The sequence below is a fragment of the Mytilus galloprovincialis genome, chromosome 4, assembly GCF_965363235.1.
Source record: "Mytilus galloprovincialis chromosome 4, xbMytGall1.hap1.1, whole genome shotgun sequence".
In the NCBI taxonomy this organism is placed as follows: Eukaryota; Metazoa; Mollusca; class Bivalvia; order Mytilida; family Mytilidae; genus Mytilus; species Mytilus galloprovincialis.
The window spans coordinates 82,241,251-82,259,002 of NC_134841.1; the positions used below are offsets into that span (position 1 = coordinate 82,241,251).

General features: G+C 31.7%; 1 protein-coding gene and 1 long non-coding RNA gene across 4 annotated transcripts in view; one reads left to right on the forward strand and one right to left on the reverse strand.

Annotated features, from left to right (window-relative positions):
* The window catches only part of LOC143073137 (acetylcholine receptor subunit alpha-like 1), a 46,977-nt gene that overhangs the window by 10,929 nt on the left and 18,296 nt on the right, over nt 1–17,752 (forward strand). The window contains exons 2-4 of one of the 3 annotated variants that reach the window (XM_076248469.1): nt 10,526–10,570; nt 11,232–11,341; nt 12,642–13,617. In XM_076248469.1, the coding sequence (XP_076104584.1) occupies nt 10,526–10,570; nt 11,232–11,341; nt 12,642–13,617 (1,131 nt within the window). Of the gene's footprint in view, nt 1–10,525; nt 10,571–11,231; nt 11,342–11,655; nt 11,766–12,641; nt 13,618–17,752 lie in introns of all 3 variants that reach the window. The other 2 variants (XM_076248468.1, XM_076248470.1) reach the window with 2 other exon arrangements.
* LOC143073136 (uncharacterized) lies at nt 783–4,951 on the reverse strand. The gene is made up of 3 exons (XR_012977404.1): nt 4,463–4,951; nt 1,844–1,944; nt 783–1,089 (listed from the first exon to the last, which is right to left on the reverse strand). It is a non-coding gene; the product is annotated as an uncharacterized LOC143073136 (long non-coding RNA).

Consider the following 17,752-nt stretch of genomic DNA (forward strand, 5'->3'; position numbering starts at 1 on the left):
CCAAAAATCAAAAACTTAACTTTTACCACTGAACCATCAAAATGAGGTCAAGGTTAGATGACACCTGCCAGCTAGACATGAACACCTTACAATCGTTCCATACACCAAATACAGTAGACCTATTGTATACAGTATAAGAAAAACAGACCAAAACACAAAAACTTAACTACATGTACATGTATAACCACTGAACCATGAAAATAAGGTCAAGGTCAGATGACACCTGCGAGTTGGACATTTACACCTTGCAGTCCTTCAATACACCAACTATCCTAGACCTATTGCTTATACATGTTGTATCTGAGATATGGACTTGACCACCAAAACTTAACCTTGTTCACTGATCCATGAAAAGAGGACAAGTGAAAACTGTCTGACGGGCATGAGGACCTTGCCAGGTACAAATGTATGACATTCCAAATATAGTTATCCTATTACTTATAATGAGAGAGAATTTAACATTACAAAAAATCTTAACTTTCTTTACAAGAAGTCACTGAACCATGAATATGAGGTCAAGGACATTGGACATGTGCCTGAGAGAAACTTCTTAACATGAGGCATCTATATACCAAGGATGAAGCATCCAGGTCTTCAACCCTTTAAAATATAAGTCTTTTGAGTAGTTACCTAACCCCACTTCCATAGTGGCCAGATCACTATCTCTCTGTAGAGCTTTCTGCAACAAAAGTTGCAGGTTCAACAAAAATGAGGAATCTTATTAATTATACAACAGTGATATATTGCTTTGAAATTTTTTTTCATGAAAACAACTGAGTCAATAATCTGCTTTTTTTTTTTACTAAATAAGGTGATATTTCACTTGTGCACATTTTAATGTTGATGAATCTTGCATATATTTCAAAATCCTCTTTTTACTACACATTGAGCCCATAGTCAGCTTAAGTTTCATTTATTCAATCCTGCATAAGTTCAAAAAAAATGTCTGCTAATAAACAATTGAGCCACTTCGGTTACCATTCTGTACATGAATATATCTCATTTTCATTTTCATATTCATTGCTGATTCCAGGTATCAAAATTTTAATCCTCCAGTAAAATTCTTCTTCTGACCATGCTGACAGTGTACTGAAAATGAAAAAAATAAATTTGTTATTAAATTAAGTGTGTTGATTCAATTGAAAAGTAATGATAAATGATAAATGATAATTTTAATATATTATATTTCATTGTTATGGGCATCATTGACCCAAATACACATGTATGGTCTGCTTAAGTCATTCTCTTACATGTATCTGAAAAATGTTCAAGTTTATTTAAACACTTCTGATATTCTCATGGATATGATGCACATCATGTAAGAGTTAATTCCCTTATATTGTTTTAAATCTTTATTAATGAATTTTAAAGTACTGAACCCTTCATTCTTGAAATTAGGTTTTAAATCCAAATGAAACTATCTTGAAATTATACAGTATAGATAATACATGTAGCATAAAATCTTTAAACTATTAAAAGTATACCATTTGGTCTTAAAGTCTGTGTATGATTCTTTGACCTATAAACTATAAATTTTAACTTCCATTCCAAATTTATTCCATTGGCAATTTTCTTGTCTGACTGTTAAATGTAAAATATTTTCAGTCTATTTCATTATCAAAATAGTGTTAATTCATATTCGTCTATCATGTTTTGTTCCATATTTGTGAGATTGAAATCATAGCGCATTGTAAAATAACCCACTGGTGTTACCCTGAAACGACACATTTGGATTTCTTACCCTAATCATGTTAATATATTCTAGTCATCTTGTTTTTTATTTTAAACAAAATAATTTGACATTCCATTTGATTACTGTTTTCTTGCTGTATGTATATCATACCTTAAATACATGTATATGTGCATGTACTGCAATTGTTTTTGTTGATATATAAAAGTCCTCTGTTTTGAATTTTTGATTCATAGTGAACATCTTTCTCCATCCTGTAAATATAAAGCAAAGGTACATACAATTACTAAATCTATTATACTAAATTATTCAAAGCAAAATTTAATTAATTTTGCATTGTTGTTATCAACACATGAATACAAATTAGCCAAATAAATTACCAAGAAAAAACATATTTTCTTGATCCAATGAAGACCCATTGGTGGCTGTAGACTGCTGTCTGCTCTTTGTTTGGTTGCTGTTTCTTTGACACATAACCCATTTCCATTCGCATATTTATATATATCATTATTATAAATTTCTGCTCAATACATAAAAGTTACAGGCAAAGAAAACATGTATTATAATAGTGTACAGTGTACATAAATATATATATGCAAGCTGATTTTTTTTTACATTTTCAGGGCACTCACAACCTTGTTTTAATTTGAATCCATGAACCACCACTGTCATAACACCATTATTTTGATAATATTATGATATCAATCAAGTTGAAGTACATTTTTTGAAAGAAATTAATATTGTCAATGGATTATCATTTCTAAGTAGCATGATAATTAGCATGATTAGTTGTATAAATATATATGACTTTAGCCTATAGGAATAATATAACATAAGGGATATAAAGAATTTGTACAGGCATATCAAATTTGTAATATTTCCTGGTCATGAGATACATGTACATGTATAAGCTCTGAAATGGGTGGGTGATTCAGTGGTTAATTTCAATGTGTAAATTTCTTTTAAAATATGAGATATGAATTTAGAGGATGCATGGCTATCTATTTTTTTTTTGTGTATGGGAAAGAGGAGCCTGTGCCTGTAATCGCTTTCCTTTTGTATTTTATGTTTATGAAAGATTTAATTTTTATGAATTTTACATTTTGGTGTACATATGTACATGACATATATATATGTTAGTGGCAATAAGTAAAATTAGGCATTAAGCTTAAATCCTAGGCAATAAGCTAACGCCTAGGCAGTAAGTCTATTGCCTAAATGTTGTTAGGCATTAGTCTTAAATCCTAGGATTTAAGCTTAAATCCTGAAAAATGTGTGCAGGCATTAAGCTTAATGCCTAAAATGTAAATGCGAGTAAATAAAAGACATTTATTCATTTAAATTAAAATACATTTGTTACATACTAACATTATGATAACTGTGGCCTGTTTATCGACACTGTCCTAAGGTTAGTCCTATAAGATATTCTTAAGACAGAAAATATGATATAGTTAGGATCGACTTACGACATTTCTTAGCATGCTGCACATCGAAGCTATCTGAGGATTATATTAGCTGGGGTGTCCTTAGTATTGGCGTAAAAAAAAATAGCAAATAAAAAAAAAAAGAAATATTGTATCAAATTCAACCAAAAACTTTAATTCATCAACCGATTAATTATTAGAAAATATTTACCACATTTATCGCACAGTATTCTGTTAATTCAACCAACAACTTTAATTCATAAACCGATTAATCATTAGAAAATAATTATAAGTTTTATATGAAAGGTTATAAATAATTTTTATATTATAATTGTAGATCTAAACTTTGAAACAAAAATAAGTAAAAAAAAATAGAATTGAACAAAATATTTGTAAATAGTTAAAATTAAATAATCAGTAAAATCGTTTTATGCTTTGAGGGACCTGATTTCGAAGCGTCACGGTTTCATACTTAAAAGTTTAAAGGAAAATCTCATGCATCTCTCATATAAATAATGAGTACTTCAACTATTTTATTTATTACTGCAAATTTAGCATACGTTTGAAAATGAGCAGAAGAAGAAAATCGAATATCACCGATTTTAACGATGTAAAAGTACAGGGCCCAGTGTCATCATAAATATAAAAAAAGAAGATGTGGCATTAGAGACCAGAAATAAATTACCTAATAAAATATGTTATTTATATTAAAATGCATCAAATAATAATTTAGAAATATAAAAACTTGATAGAAATTTGTGTTAAAAAATCATTTTTTTATCACAAATTGCGGACAGTTGAATAAGACAATTTACTTATCCAATAAAAAAATGGAAAATGATGTGATAAAAAAAATCATATCTTAATTTGGTCTACTTTTGACCAGTTCAAACTCCCCTTTATCAATTGGATACAATTACTTTTTGATACTTAGTAATACCACACAAACATGAAAAAAGTATGAGTTAATTCTGTTTTTCAACTGCTAAAATTACTAAATAAACTTACTAAATTTGAAGATCTGACAAATGAATGTATATCTATAAATGTAGAATTAGAAATATAATAAAAAAAACGACTCTATATCAAGAATAAATCACCCAATATGCATAAATTCCAGAGTTTACTTATTGCCTAAAATTATGCTCGGCAATAGGATGAATAATCATCATCATATTTCAGGAAATAAGCTTAATGACTGAAAATTTCAGGCAATAACTTAATGCCTAGGCGTTAGCTTATTGCCTAGGATTTAAGCTCAATGCCTAATTTTACTTATTGCCGCTAACATATATATATATATGAAATCAGGGACACAAATATTTTTTTTCCAAATTAAATATTATACCTGGTATAAAACATCCAACAGTATAAGTGGGTCTAGTGGCGGATCCAGAAATTTTCATAGGTGGGGGCCCACTGACCGACCTAAGAGGGCTCCAGTCACGCTTCAGTGATTCCCTATATAAGCAACCAAATTTTTTCCCAAAAAGGGGGAGCCTGCCCCCCCTCTTAATCCGCCTATGGGGTCCACTTTTGAGTTGAACCCGAGACGTTCATCAAAATTCGTGGTGCCTCAGTAGCCTATATTTTGCAATTTATGGGGCATTGAAATTACATGTGTACCCCCCTTTTTCGAGAACTTGCAATCGGCATGAAACGTGATCATACGTGCTTTCGAATTTGATTCATTTTGGTCCGTATTTTCAGTTAGAGATTTACAATGTTCTATTATCTGAGCAAAAAGTGAAAGCGTGAATATTTTCCATGGAGATCGTGAAGAACACCTTGACAAGTTTAAAAACGGATGTTGACAACTTGTGTGGGTATAATATTTCCGGAGACAAGTGCGGATACCTTAGACCGAAATCCGAATGTAATTCACCAGTATATAGTTGATTCAATACTAGTATATTATAAGGAAATGATGATATATTGGATTTCAATTTTTATGTTTGATTTTATTTTTGCCGTTTAAATCATTTCTTTGGATCCGACTTATTTGATAGTAATTAACTAAAATATATGGTATAAACCATTACCTTTTGTGTTATTCAGCATAAAGATTAAGCATCCAAGAATGTCATTAATGCAACTTTTCAACATGGAATGCCAAATCCAACGTCAAATAATGGCGGCCATTACGTGTTGACAACGTCGTCTAGTGAACCGTATCACTGAGCGGCGAAATCCTTACTCAGGCGCTTCCGGTTGTCCTACTGTTCGAGATCTTTTTTCCAGGATATTTTATATTTACGTTTTCTTTTGTCGGTTTGAAAAATCTTCCTTTTGAATGTCGCTTAATTAATTAATTTGTTTTGCCCGTCGTTTTAACTCCATCCCAAAATTTCCACATTGTGTGTTGTTGTGTAGTGCGCTCTCCTGAGATGATAATTAAATACTTTAAAAATTGTACCCCCAGTACCCTAAAATTAATTTCTCGGGTTTATTTTTTTGTAAACAAACCGAGATAGAGATGCAATCAGTGATTTTAACGAAAAGAAAATACTGGTCCGCCGGACCATCAGCTGACAAAATCTACTGGTCCGACACAAGTTATACTGGTCTCGGACAACCGGACCAGCGTCAATTTCGACCCCTGGCCTTTAATTTTCTCGTTTGAATTGTTTTACATTGTCATTTTGGGGCCTTGTATAGCTGACTATGCGGTATGGGCTTTGCTTATTGTTAAAGGCTGTTTGGTGATCTATAGCTGTTAATTTCTGTGGTGTCATTTTGGTCTCTTGTGGAGAGTTGTCTCATTGGCAATCATACCACATCTTCTTTTTCATACATATATCACATCTTCTATATTTACAAATGTATATAAGTAAAATAAAAGAAAACCTACCGTTTAATTAAATAAACGAACCGACATTTAAAGGGAAATATACAGTTTTTAATAAACGGACAAGTATCTATTCAATATGTTAATTTAAAAATTGTTGCAATTTCAAATGTTCTTGTCTTTGAAATACATGAAATATTCAATCAACAATCAATCAGCGTTTATAGCAAGCTTATAGATGTATCCAGAGCATATTATTATAATTTGAATTTGTCCAATGATCATACCTACTATAACAGTAAGGTTATAAGAGAATGGTTAAAAATATCTCAATTCTACGACCACTTTCAATATTTGTTTCATGACTACTGAATATAGTTTTGCAGTTGTATGACGGGTGATGTGTGCAAAGCAGAAAACCCTTGCCGCCTGTTGACGCACATATCTGCGCCTGTCCCAAGTCGGGTGCCTCTGGCCTTTGTTAGTCTTGTATTATTTCTAATTTTTGTTTCTTGTGTATATTTTGGAGTTTAGTATGGCGTTCATTATCACTGAACTAGTATATATATTTGTTTAGAAGCCAGCTGAAGGACGCCTCCGGGTGTGGGAATATCTCGCTGCATTGAAGACATATTGGTGACCTTCTGCTGTTGTTTGTTCCATGGTCGGGTTGTTGTCTCTTTGACACATTCCCCATTTCCATTCTCAATTTTATTTCTTTGGAAATATTACGATCCCCATCATCATCTACAGTTACTGTTTATTTCTATACTGGTATAGCTATTTATTATTTTACACCGGCTGTAAAGACTTTTCTAAACGCAAGAATTTATTCACAAAACGGTAACAATAAGCATTTCAATTTTATTGGGTGGAGATAACTGTTATTCACAAACGAAGCTTAAAGTTCAAACGCAAAAGTTTACATATACATTAATAAACTCCGTAAAATTACAGTTAATATTTATAATACAAATGAAATGCACTTAAGTTCATGACAAGATATAAAATTTCATCCCCACTTATTTATGAATTCACTCAATCATTGCATTTATGTAGGAGTATGTAGTATTAGGTTGCCCTGACGATCACACATGAAATAAGACTTAAACATACAATGTTGGAATTACTAATTGATATTTTTATGAGAGAATGATAGGGCAGTTTTAACAGCCATCTATTTATTGTAAATTTGAATCGAATAAGAAGTAATGCTGTCAACATTAAAGGGTTTGAAGGGATTTAATTGTCAGCAGGTTACTGTAAAGTTAAAAGTTGTTTGTCCTTTTTCTTAATTTTTCTTTTTCATTTTCTTCGTAAAATAATATAACATGTATCTCGTATTGTTAAATCTGTTGTTGTGTTGTCTTTATTCAAATTTAAATATGTTTTATATAAAATGGTACGTTGCATTGAGATATATGTTGTGCTACTGTTTTAAAAACCTTTGGGAAAGTTTGGCAAAATTGATATTTTTTGCTTGCATTGTTATATTTCTGTATAAACCTCATATGGACTCAGTTCTATTCCAAGTTTATCTTCTTAAATGTTATTTAAATGTCTCTTCCTAAATATTTTGTTGCAAGCGTACTTAGATACACATGCTATGATTGTTTTCTAAGACTTTTGGTCGTGAGCTTACCTACATGTAGATACACCACGCCATGCTTGTTTTCACAGTTTTTTGGTCTCGATGTTACCAACATGTAATAACATAATGCCACTATGATCTTCTCAAACTTTTTGTCACGATCGTACCTACTAGAAAAAGTAAAATCACAAAAATACTGAACTCCGAGGAAAATTCTTTAAGGGAAGTCCCTAATCAAATGGCAAAATCAAATGCTCAAACACATCAAACGAATAAATAACAACTGTCATATTTCTGACTTGGTACAGGCATTTTCTTATGTTGATGTCATGATTGTCATCCAAGTCGTATTGTGGATATACTATCATGTAGATACACCAAGTCGTATTGTGGATATACTATCATGTAGATACACCAAGTCGTATTGTGGATATACTATCATGTAGATACACCATGCCATAATTGTCTTTCAAAACGTTTGGTCGACAGCGTTCCTACATGTTAAAATTGTTTACCCAAACATTTGGTCGACAGCGTTCCTACATGTTAAGATTGTTTACCCAAACATTTGGTCGACAGCGTTCCTACATGTTAAGATTGTTTACCCAAACATTTGGTCGCTATCGTTCCTTAGTACACCATTTCACGATTGCCTTCCCAAACTTTTGGTCGACAGCGTACCTAGATACACCAATGCCAGGATTGTCTTCTAAAACTTCTGATCACAAACGCTATAATTGTCTTCCCAAACTTTTGTTCACGAGTAAACCTAGGTACACCATGCTATGATTGTCTTCCAAAACTTGTTTTCGCCTGCATACCTAGGAACGTATTCCTAATTAGTTGAATCTAGAAACATGTATCATTCTTACAGAATCGGTTTCATACACAAAACATATTAACACGTGTCTGCTACGTTTACACCAATTGTTATTATTATATCTAACAACAAAAATGATATATTTATCCATTTCTTTTACAAAGTATTAACACTTCAGTCAAAATCATATACTTTTTATTTTTGAAGGCGGTGAAATAATTAATTCTTACACCTAATGTTTATCAATTAATCAACTAATTACCAGCCAGACATTCGTAAGCAATTAGTCAATAAATTACGTTTACTTAGTAATGAATATCAACGCAGATATGTTTCTCTTACAATATACAAAGTCTTAATAGATCCTTTGATTCGCTGCAATGTAATTAATAATAGTTTTCCTTGGTGATTATTAATAAAACAGCTGGCGTGAGGAATGCACATCGTTCATAGTAATTCTGACGTCTGTTGTTATTTTATTATCCACTTGTATGAGTTTTTGCACGTTTTTTTGGGCTGTGTGGATTAATTTCGTCAATAACTGTACTGTATGTAATTTATTAATTTTACCCAACCGAGTTTTATTAGTTTTTTCTTCTTTTTTTCTACAATAAGTTAGAATCCAGGGCCGTAAATTATATAGAGGCATGTAGGCAGTTGCCTCCTATTGTAAACCGAGAAAAAAAAAGAGAAAAAATGAAGAAAAAAAAACACTTACAAAAAACCAACAAAAGGTTGAAATTATTCTTTATTTTATTAATTACTGGTTGTTACTCTTACGCCTATTAAGGAGGTTGGGTAAAAATTTTCGATAGACCAAGCATTCAAACGCAATGTCATGCAATTCTACCCAAATACAGCACAAATACTATTGCTTCTGTTAGCCTTGCCAGTTCGGACTTGCAGTTGTGAGAGATCTTTTTCTGCCTTACGGCGCGTTAAAACATAGACAGGTGAAAAATGACGAAAAGCAGATTGTGTAGTCTCTATGCTACACATACATCTACATAGAAGTCACACTGTTGCAATATTGAATGCATATAAGTGCTAAAGAGATGGGATTCGATCAGGCACAGAAAAAAAATCCCCTTTAGCATTTGACAAAGCCTAACCGAATAAAACTTTCAGTGTAAAAAACAAAACAAAACAAAACAAAACGCTATAATAATTTGATTTTGATAATTAAAGTTTTGTTAAGTATGCATTTTCATTTTAAGGTTTGAAAATTATGTCTCTGAAATGAAGTAAAATAGCTCCATTTGAACAGCCAAAAATCCTGATAAACCATAAAAGAAAAAAACTCAACTCCAGGGGGCATTTCATTTTAAGTAATCAAATTGGTTCCATAAAACTTAGCAATAATAGCTTATTAAGAGTCATAAAGCAGGCCAAAGGATAGAAAAAATCTTACTTTACCCGCACACGTTATCTAAATTTGGATTATAAATATTTTCAATATATTCCAGGCGCTTATTTATTAAAATATTACATAAATTTAACAAAATTAAACTTGTCTTGTGTGGAGCAGGATCTGCTTACTCTCCCGGAGCACCGGCATGTATCCCCAGCTTTTGGTGGGATTCGTTTTTCTCAGTCTTTAGCTTTAGTATTTGTGTTTTAAATACTGTTGTTTGCCTTTTGATTTTTTATTATTTTGACATGACGTTGTCAGTTTATTTTCAGCTTATGAATTCGAATGTCCCTTTGTCATGTTTGTTATCTTTCGTCTCATTTCTTAGAAAAGCGACATAATTTTTTTTATATGAAACGTTATTTTCTTTTAAATTGTCCTCGATTTTTTTGTAAAACTGAGTTGACCATCTGAAGTAAGACTGAGTTGACCATCTGAAGTAAACCCGGTACACCCTGTGGTTCACAATCAACAACAATCAAAACATGTGTTATCACTGATTTTCTATTCTTATTCTGTCTCTGGGGTCCTAATCATAATCAACTAAAGAAAGAGTAACACGAGTAAAGAGGTCGTGATGAATGAATTACTTTCTTGTTGATTTTGAATAAATCCAATTTTTCAATGCACAGTTTGGCAGCAAAAAGTTTAACTCCTTTTCCGTCAAGTGTTTGTCTTTGAAACCTTTTTCGACCTTCATCCAAAACCAAATTGAAAGTATCCCATCATTTATATTATCTGACCTTTCTAACACATGTTTTAATGAATAATACAGACACGAAAACATATTTTCTTTTTCAGGATGAAAAGAATCAGATAATGACAACAAATGTATGGCTTCGACAGGTATGTCAATAAGATATTTTACTGATACACAATGCCCTCAATAGTATTCATCGTATAGCGGCGTGAGTTGGCTAGAAAGTGTTTTAACTATTGTTCTGCTACAACATCTGCTGAAAGCATAGTCTGTTGTTGACGTATTTTCTTTAAAAAAATTATAATGAAACAAGATTTCTTTGATGTAGCAGTAACCTTACACTATTTATCAAACATCATTGAAATATATTTGACATGATATAACCAACTGAAGTGAAGGTCGCCAGTTTGTAATAAGAACCAGAAAAAAGTGTTGTTGCAAAAAATAAAATTAAAAAATACTGAACTCCGAGGAAAGTCCCTAATCAAATGTCAAAATCAACTGCTCAAACACTTCAAACGAATGGATAACAACTGTCATAGTCCTGACTAGTACAGACAAAATTGTATTAAGGAAATAAATGTTTAAATGAAAAATCGATAAAATGAAAAAAATAAATCTTTTGTTATCTTAATAATTATGTACCGACTTGAGGGAGATATAAGTGTTATTGTGCCTTGACATCTGGTGTATGTTCTTAATTTGTGGATTTTCGTCGGCATTGTGTTTTTTTTTCTGTTCGAAAGGGTAAAAAATGCTTTATTCAGTTATTCATATTTATGCTTGTCTCTGATGCTTACTAAAAAGGAGTGGTCCGATATTAAACTTAAATGGGAACCTAAAGAATATGGCGGCGTCAAACGTCTGTACGTGCCATCACAGGAAATATGGCTTCCGGATATAGTGTTATATAATAAGTGAGTAAACTATGTTGTTTTATAGACCACTCAGTTGACGTTGTGATTTTGTGACTGCACTCACATCTTTCAAATTGGTGCATTCGATTATTATATTCATTGGTTTGATTTAAAGAAAAAAAAGGGAGCACAATTGTTTAGATTTACTTTCATATAACATATAAAAAACAAAAGAAAAGATAAGTCCCGGTTCACCTTTATTAAATGGAAATGCCGGGGTCATCTCGATATTATTTTTATCATCGAATGTGCCAATTATCTTTGGTTTTTAGCTAAGCACTGTGTTATATGTTGTGCCACTTTTCTCCATTAAGGAATGGTATGACCGAAGTCTCACATGGAACCCATCAGAATATGATAATTTATCGGTTTTAGAGGTTCCAATTCAAGACATATGGAACCCTGATATTGTCTTATATAATAAGTAAGTATTTGTAACTATTTATCAAGATAGATGACCATGTTCAAAGATTCATGTATTTATTTACTTCTGAATGGCTCATCTCAGTTTTAGTATTTTAAATGTACAAAGCATTGTATTTTTTTTTATTGAGTAGTATTTTACTGCACTTTAAGAAATATGAGTAATGTATTTATTATTTCTGATAATGTGGAGTTATTTCCTTTCAGAATCATAATAGGTCTTTCTTGAAAAAACAACCTTGCGATACCAGTGAAATATGCTTCAAGACATAAACTTATGACCTATAATTTACACTGATAAAAATGCAAAAAATGATCTGATTAATGTGATAGTTATAATAGTGTGTTGTTGCAAATGAGGGTTTTACTGTGCGATTTTCCATCTTCAATAGTCTTTAAAGTGTTTATTCTTACTCGGAAAATGCATGAACACTCTTAAGTTAAATTTTAATTCTTAAATACTTATATCCTGCTTTACTCACTAGGTTTCATAATTATGAGCGTTTATTGTATTAATGTATTACCTATTTTTCAGGTTAGAATATTTTATAAAGAATAGAAAGCACAAGGCAATTCTCGTCAGTCCTCTTTCTCTGAAATTCCTTAGATTTTTATTTGAATCACCTAAAAGGAATTTCATTGAAAACCAATTTTTCTTTTGTTAAACCACTGTTTTGTTATGACCCTTATATATATCTCTTTCGCTCATACATTGGATTGGGAAGATTCTGTTATTTGTATTTATGTTGACTCCCTTATGAAAAAAGTCTAAGAACTCATGAAATTCGAAATCAATATAGAATATGTGAATTGTTGGCGTCATCTGCATAATGTTTTCATGGACTAAAAAATATTAAATGAATGATTGGAATTTCAGTGCAGATGGTAACTATGAGGTCACACTCATGACCAAAGCAACGCTTCATCCGGACGGAAAAGTTGTTTGGGAACCACCAGCAATTTATAAAAGCTCATGTATAATTGACGTAGAGTTCTTCCCCTTTGATGTTCAGACATGTGACATGAGATTTGGTTCATGGACATACGATGGGAATCAAGTGGACTTAGTTCATATCTGTTCAAAAGACGAATCATCTACTGCTGAAATAGAGAAAGGTGTTGATATGAGACAATTTTACCAAAGCGTAGAATGGGATATTTTAGAAACTACTGCAAAGAAAAACTATAGAGATGATGTGTGTTGTGCAGAACCGGATATTACGTTTAATATAACCATGCGTAGAAAGACATTATTCCACACAGTAACCCTCATTATTCCTTGTGTTGCCATCTCTTTCCTTACCGTTTTAGTTTTTTATTTACCATCGGATAGTGGCGAGAAAATTACCTTGTGCATTTCTATTCTCCTCTCATTAACTGTGTTTTTTCTTCTTTTGGCCGAGATTATTCCACCGTCCATAGTAGTACCATTGATAGGGAAATATTTATTATTTACCATGATTTTAGTAACTTTATCTATTCTTGTGACTGTTATTGTTTTGAATGTTCACTTCCGGTCACCATATACACATACAATGGCGCCTTGGGTGAGGCGTTTATTTCTTGGTATATTACCAAGACTATTGTATATGAGGCGTCCAAGACCAGACAAAGAATTAAAAAATGATAAACCAAAGCACTGTAATGGTCTACCTCCAAGTAAAACCTGCAGAGAAATATTACAGCATAACTTTAACTTACAAAGAGGATTCCTACAAGCTAGCAGAGAAGCTGTTTCGAGCGACGAATCTGGAATACACTTTCGTCGACCAGTTCCACAAGCTGTTAGGGATGCTGTAGAGAGTGTCTGTTTCATCGCTGACCATCTGAAGAAATCAGACAGAGAAAACTCAGTAAGTGTTGAAGTCATTTGTTAGGTACATGCTTAACCGTTAATATTCATACCACAATCAAAGATACTTAAACAATGTTCATGTCTCAAAAATCTATTCAGGAAATAAATTCTAGTTAACCAAAACCGAGGAACTGTAAGAGGTGTTCGTTTATTTCTTTTAATGTTTTGTTTGGATTCTTTGATATGAAAGTAAAAACCAATCGGTCGTAAAGGATGCATAATTATTACCCTTTATAGTACCGAGTGATTGTGTGAAAATATAACCCCTATATCAACATGTTTTATAAAGACTATTCATTGGTTTGTAACATTAAGACCAGTAGTTGTTTTTAAAGGAATAAAAAGGTTCCAATTAACAAGATGTAAATCAGAATGAAACGTTTTTTTTTTTACTTTTTAAGATCAGCTTAAAATTATAGGTATACTGAGATTGCCAATCAGAAACAATCATAAATAACTGTTTTTGTGTCGTGAAAGACCCCACAAAGGTATAATTAGGTCTTTACAAAATAGCAAAATCAAGTTTATAAAAAATATAACAGTTCCGTCAGGTCTACAATGACAAACAAGCACTAAAACGTTGTGGAACTGTTATTGAATTGATACAAACGACAACATAAAAGACAAAACAATAACCAAAGAACAAATTCAGATTTGTAATTTTAAATTTGTGGTTCGATTGGACAGGCTTTATTTATTAGAATAACTATATGATATCGGATATAAAATTACAACAGAGAATGCATTTACCGTAATTGCAAATAAAAATGAAATTACAAGAAAGCAATACATTTGGAATAACATTTCTGTATTATGTAATTCTTTTATTGCATGTTTTCCCCGTAATTTGAGTAAAAAGCTGTTAACATGTATACTGATGATTGTATTTCATTTAATCAATAACGTTTTGGTGTGGTGTCCTGACCTAACGTTACACACGTTCTTGTTATATGCAGCATTGGTTCAACTTTTTAAATATGTAACGCTATATGTCAACGGCATGACTAGAGCAAACATGTTACTACTTAAAGAAGGGAAGTTAGCCATAGAAAATAAAGAAACCAAACACATGGGGAAAATTAGGTGAAATTAAAAGAAAAAATATTTTTATACTAGTCTTGATCAAAGTTATACCAATATCAAAGCCGTACCATTATTGACAAATACTAAAATTAGTCATAACCTGTTAAATTAAAAGCTATATTTGATGATGACTCTTTTAACCATAACCACTGAGTAAAATTTATAAAACTACTCTTGACATGCTTAACGTGTTATCCTTTTGTACTTACTTATTCTGAAAAAGGATCAAATAAAAACAGTTGAATTAATCGACTGTAGGTTACCGATGTTCAAATCTCGTCAATCAATTTAGATGAGATAATTCAATGTTACAATAAACAAACCTTGGGGAATCGCATGTACTCCAAAAAAGCGAGATCTGGTGCATCGACACGGTAGATAAAGTAATTTCGTTGAATATTGTAATCATCAGTTTAAAAATCAATTTTAGTTTTTAAGAATTTAAAACAAAATTAAAGATGTACTAATATACAGTTATATACAGTTATGCGCACTTTTGTCTTGATCCTGTTAATACTCATTTTTGTTTTATGGTAAACTTTAATAGTGTCGATATGCTAAGTTAAACCGAAGGCTGTGTTACCTGTTTTTTTATAAGTTGGTTCTGAGGCCGTGTTGTTGCACCACTTTCCCACGGTAGAAGGAATGTTGATGGATCTCAACTTATTTATCTTTACATCCTTCTTTATGTGCCTGTCAGAAGCCAAGGTCCTGCATTTCCGTTGTGTTTGTAGTTTGCAGTGTTCCTTTACTAGGTTTTTGGTTGTTTTGATCCTTAATATTACCAAAAATCGAGCCATTAGATTGTATTGTTTTTCAAATACACATGTATTCATTTTGGTAAAAAATTGTCCCTTTTTTCTTTGGTTTCATTTTTAAAGCATCCGTCACCTTAGTACACGTATGTATTGGTAAAATTTGATCACATATTTGACAACTTTTACGTAAGGTATTCGTTGTTATTTTGTGGTTAATATGTCCGAATGTACTATTTTATTATTAGTTTAGGCATTTATTTGTCCTGGGTGTTCTTACATATATTTGTACTGTATTCATGTCATGTAATGTTGCCATTTTAACGGTATCTTTAACATTGTAACTAGGGTGAGTTTTTGCTAGCCATACATCCAGGTTCAAACCACCATTTTTCTTAAAATGTTCTGTACCAAGTCAGGAATATGACAGTTGTTTCAAATAGTTCGTTTCTATGTATGTTATAATGTTTTGTTTTGTTTTTGTTGCACTTCAGTGTTTCTGTTGTACCGTTGTTTTCTTCTAATAGTTAATATGTTTCCAGCGGTTTGAGTTGTAGCCCGGGTTTGTTTTCTCTTAATAGATTTATGACTTTTGAACAGCGATATACTACTGTTGCCTTTATTTACATAAGGGTCAAATATGTGTTTATCCTACCTGCGCATTTTAGTTTTCAGCTTTAACATGTTCACAGTAAACAATTTTTTTAAATGAAATTAAGAGATATAATGGAACAGAAAGGGATTATGATTGGATATCACTTTATAGTTTATTCGAAAAATAAAGCTTTATCTATGATGAGTTTATTTACAACCACTGGGTCGATGCCTTTTTAACTTTTTTTGATTCAAGCGTAACTGATGAGTCTTTTTTAGACAAAACGCACGTCGGGCGTATATACAAAATTTTACTTTAAGCAAATCTAAAGAAAACGAAAACAAAAAGTGTCATTATAAAAATAAATAGACTTTCGCTATTTTTTTTACTTTATTTTGTCAGTGAATATTCGCCATATTTGCAATTGCATGGTTATATTTATAAATTTGCTGTTTGCAAACGTATGAATTATTCGAAATAATAAGGATTTTCTTATCCCAGACATAGATAACCATAGCCGTATTCAGCACCATTTTTTGGGGATTTTGGGTCATCATTGCTCTTCAACTTTGTACTTGTTTGACTTTTAAACAATTTTGATCTAAGCGTCACTGATGAGTCTTGTGTTGACGAAACGCGCGTCTGGTGTCTTTAAACCCAGTTCTACTTAATTAATCGAAGAACATAGAACCAAAAGGACCAAACAATCGAAATTAATTCTTTGAATTTTCTTATATCAATGATTTTGACAAGACATTGTTGGCGAGAAACGAAAAAAAAAGGTTCAAACCCGCAGTAAAAGTATTGTTGACTCGTACTGTTAAGTCTTTTCCTAATACTTAGTTTACTGAAACAAAATGTATTTGAGAATACATAACCATAATCGAATGATATTTGCAGCGATGGTATACTGCTTAAGAAAACACTGTCGATCAAGTTAATCACATGCAATTTCGTTTGCAAAGAACAATCAGTAATAGTTTTAATAAAATATTGACGCCGATGAGCTTGCTTCAAATAAATGGTGTACTTACGAGAGGGACCAAATATAATAATTGCACTAGCAGTAATTCTACATAATTTGCATGTATATGACAAATATTTCTGTACAGGAAAATAAAGATGACTTTGGAAATAATAAAACATTTAATATTATAAGATGTCCAATAATAACCTTTTTATGAGAAAGGAAATTAATGTCGTGATTATTTTGACTTAATAACACATCTACAGACCTTTATCCATTAGTTTTATTTATTTGATACTGTACAACAAATCATAGCAAATATGAAATTGTCCGATGTCAATAAAACAACAACTACTGTTGTCATTTTCTGACAAAAAAATCGGTCGATAAAGTGTATTTATTTATATAAGATTCAAATAACCAATCATAATTCTACCCCTACCTCTAAATATCTAACCAAAGATACCAGGGTTTTAATTTTCTACGCTCGAAACAAGTAGAATGCCAAAATCAGATACAGCAATCGGCAATCTGATGTTATGAGTGCGTAGTTTTCATAGTTCGACGTTCAGGTTAATCATGGCTGTAAAAATATAGACAAATCAGCACCCGATTGAATATTTAAAAACAAATTAGGTCGGGCTTGTTCCATGCGAGTTTCTTATTCGTATTATGTGCGAACCAAAATCATCAAAATAATCAGTTAGATTCCTAGGTGTCCTTAATTATCAGC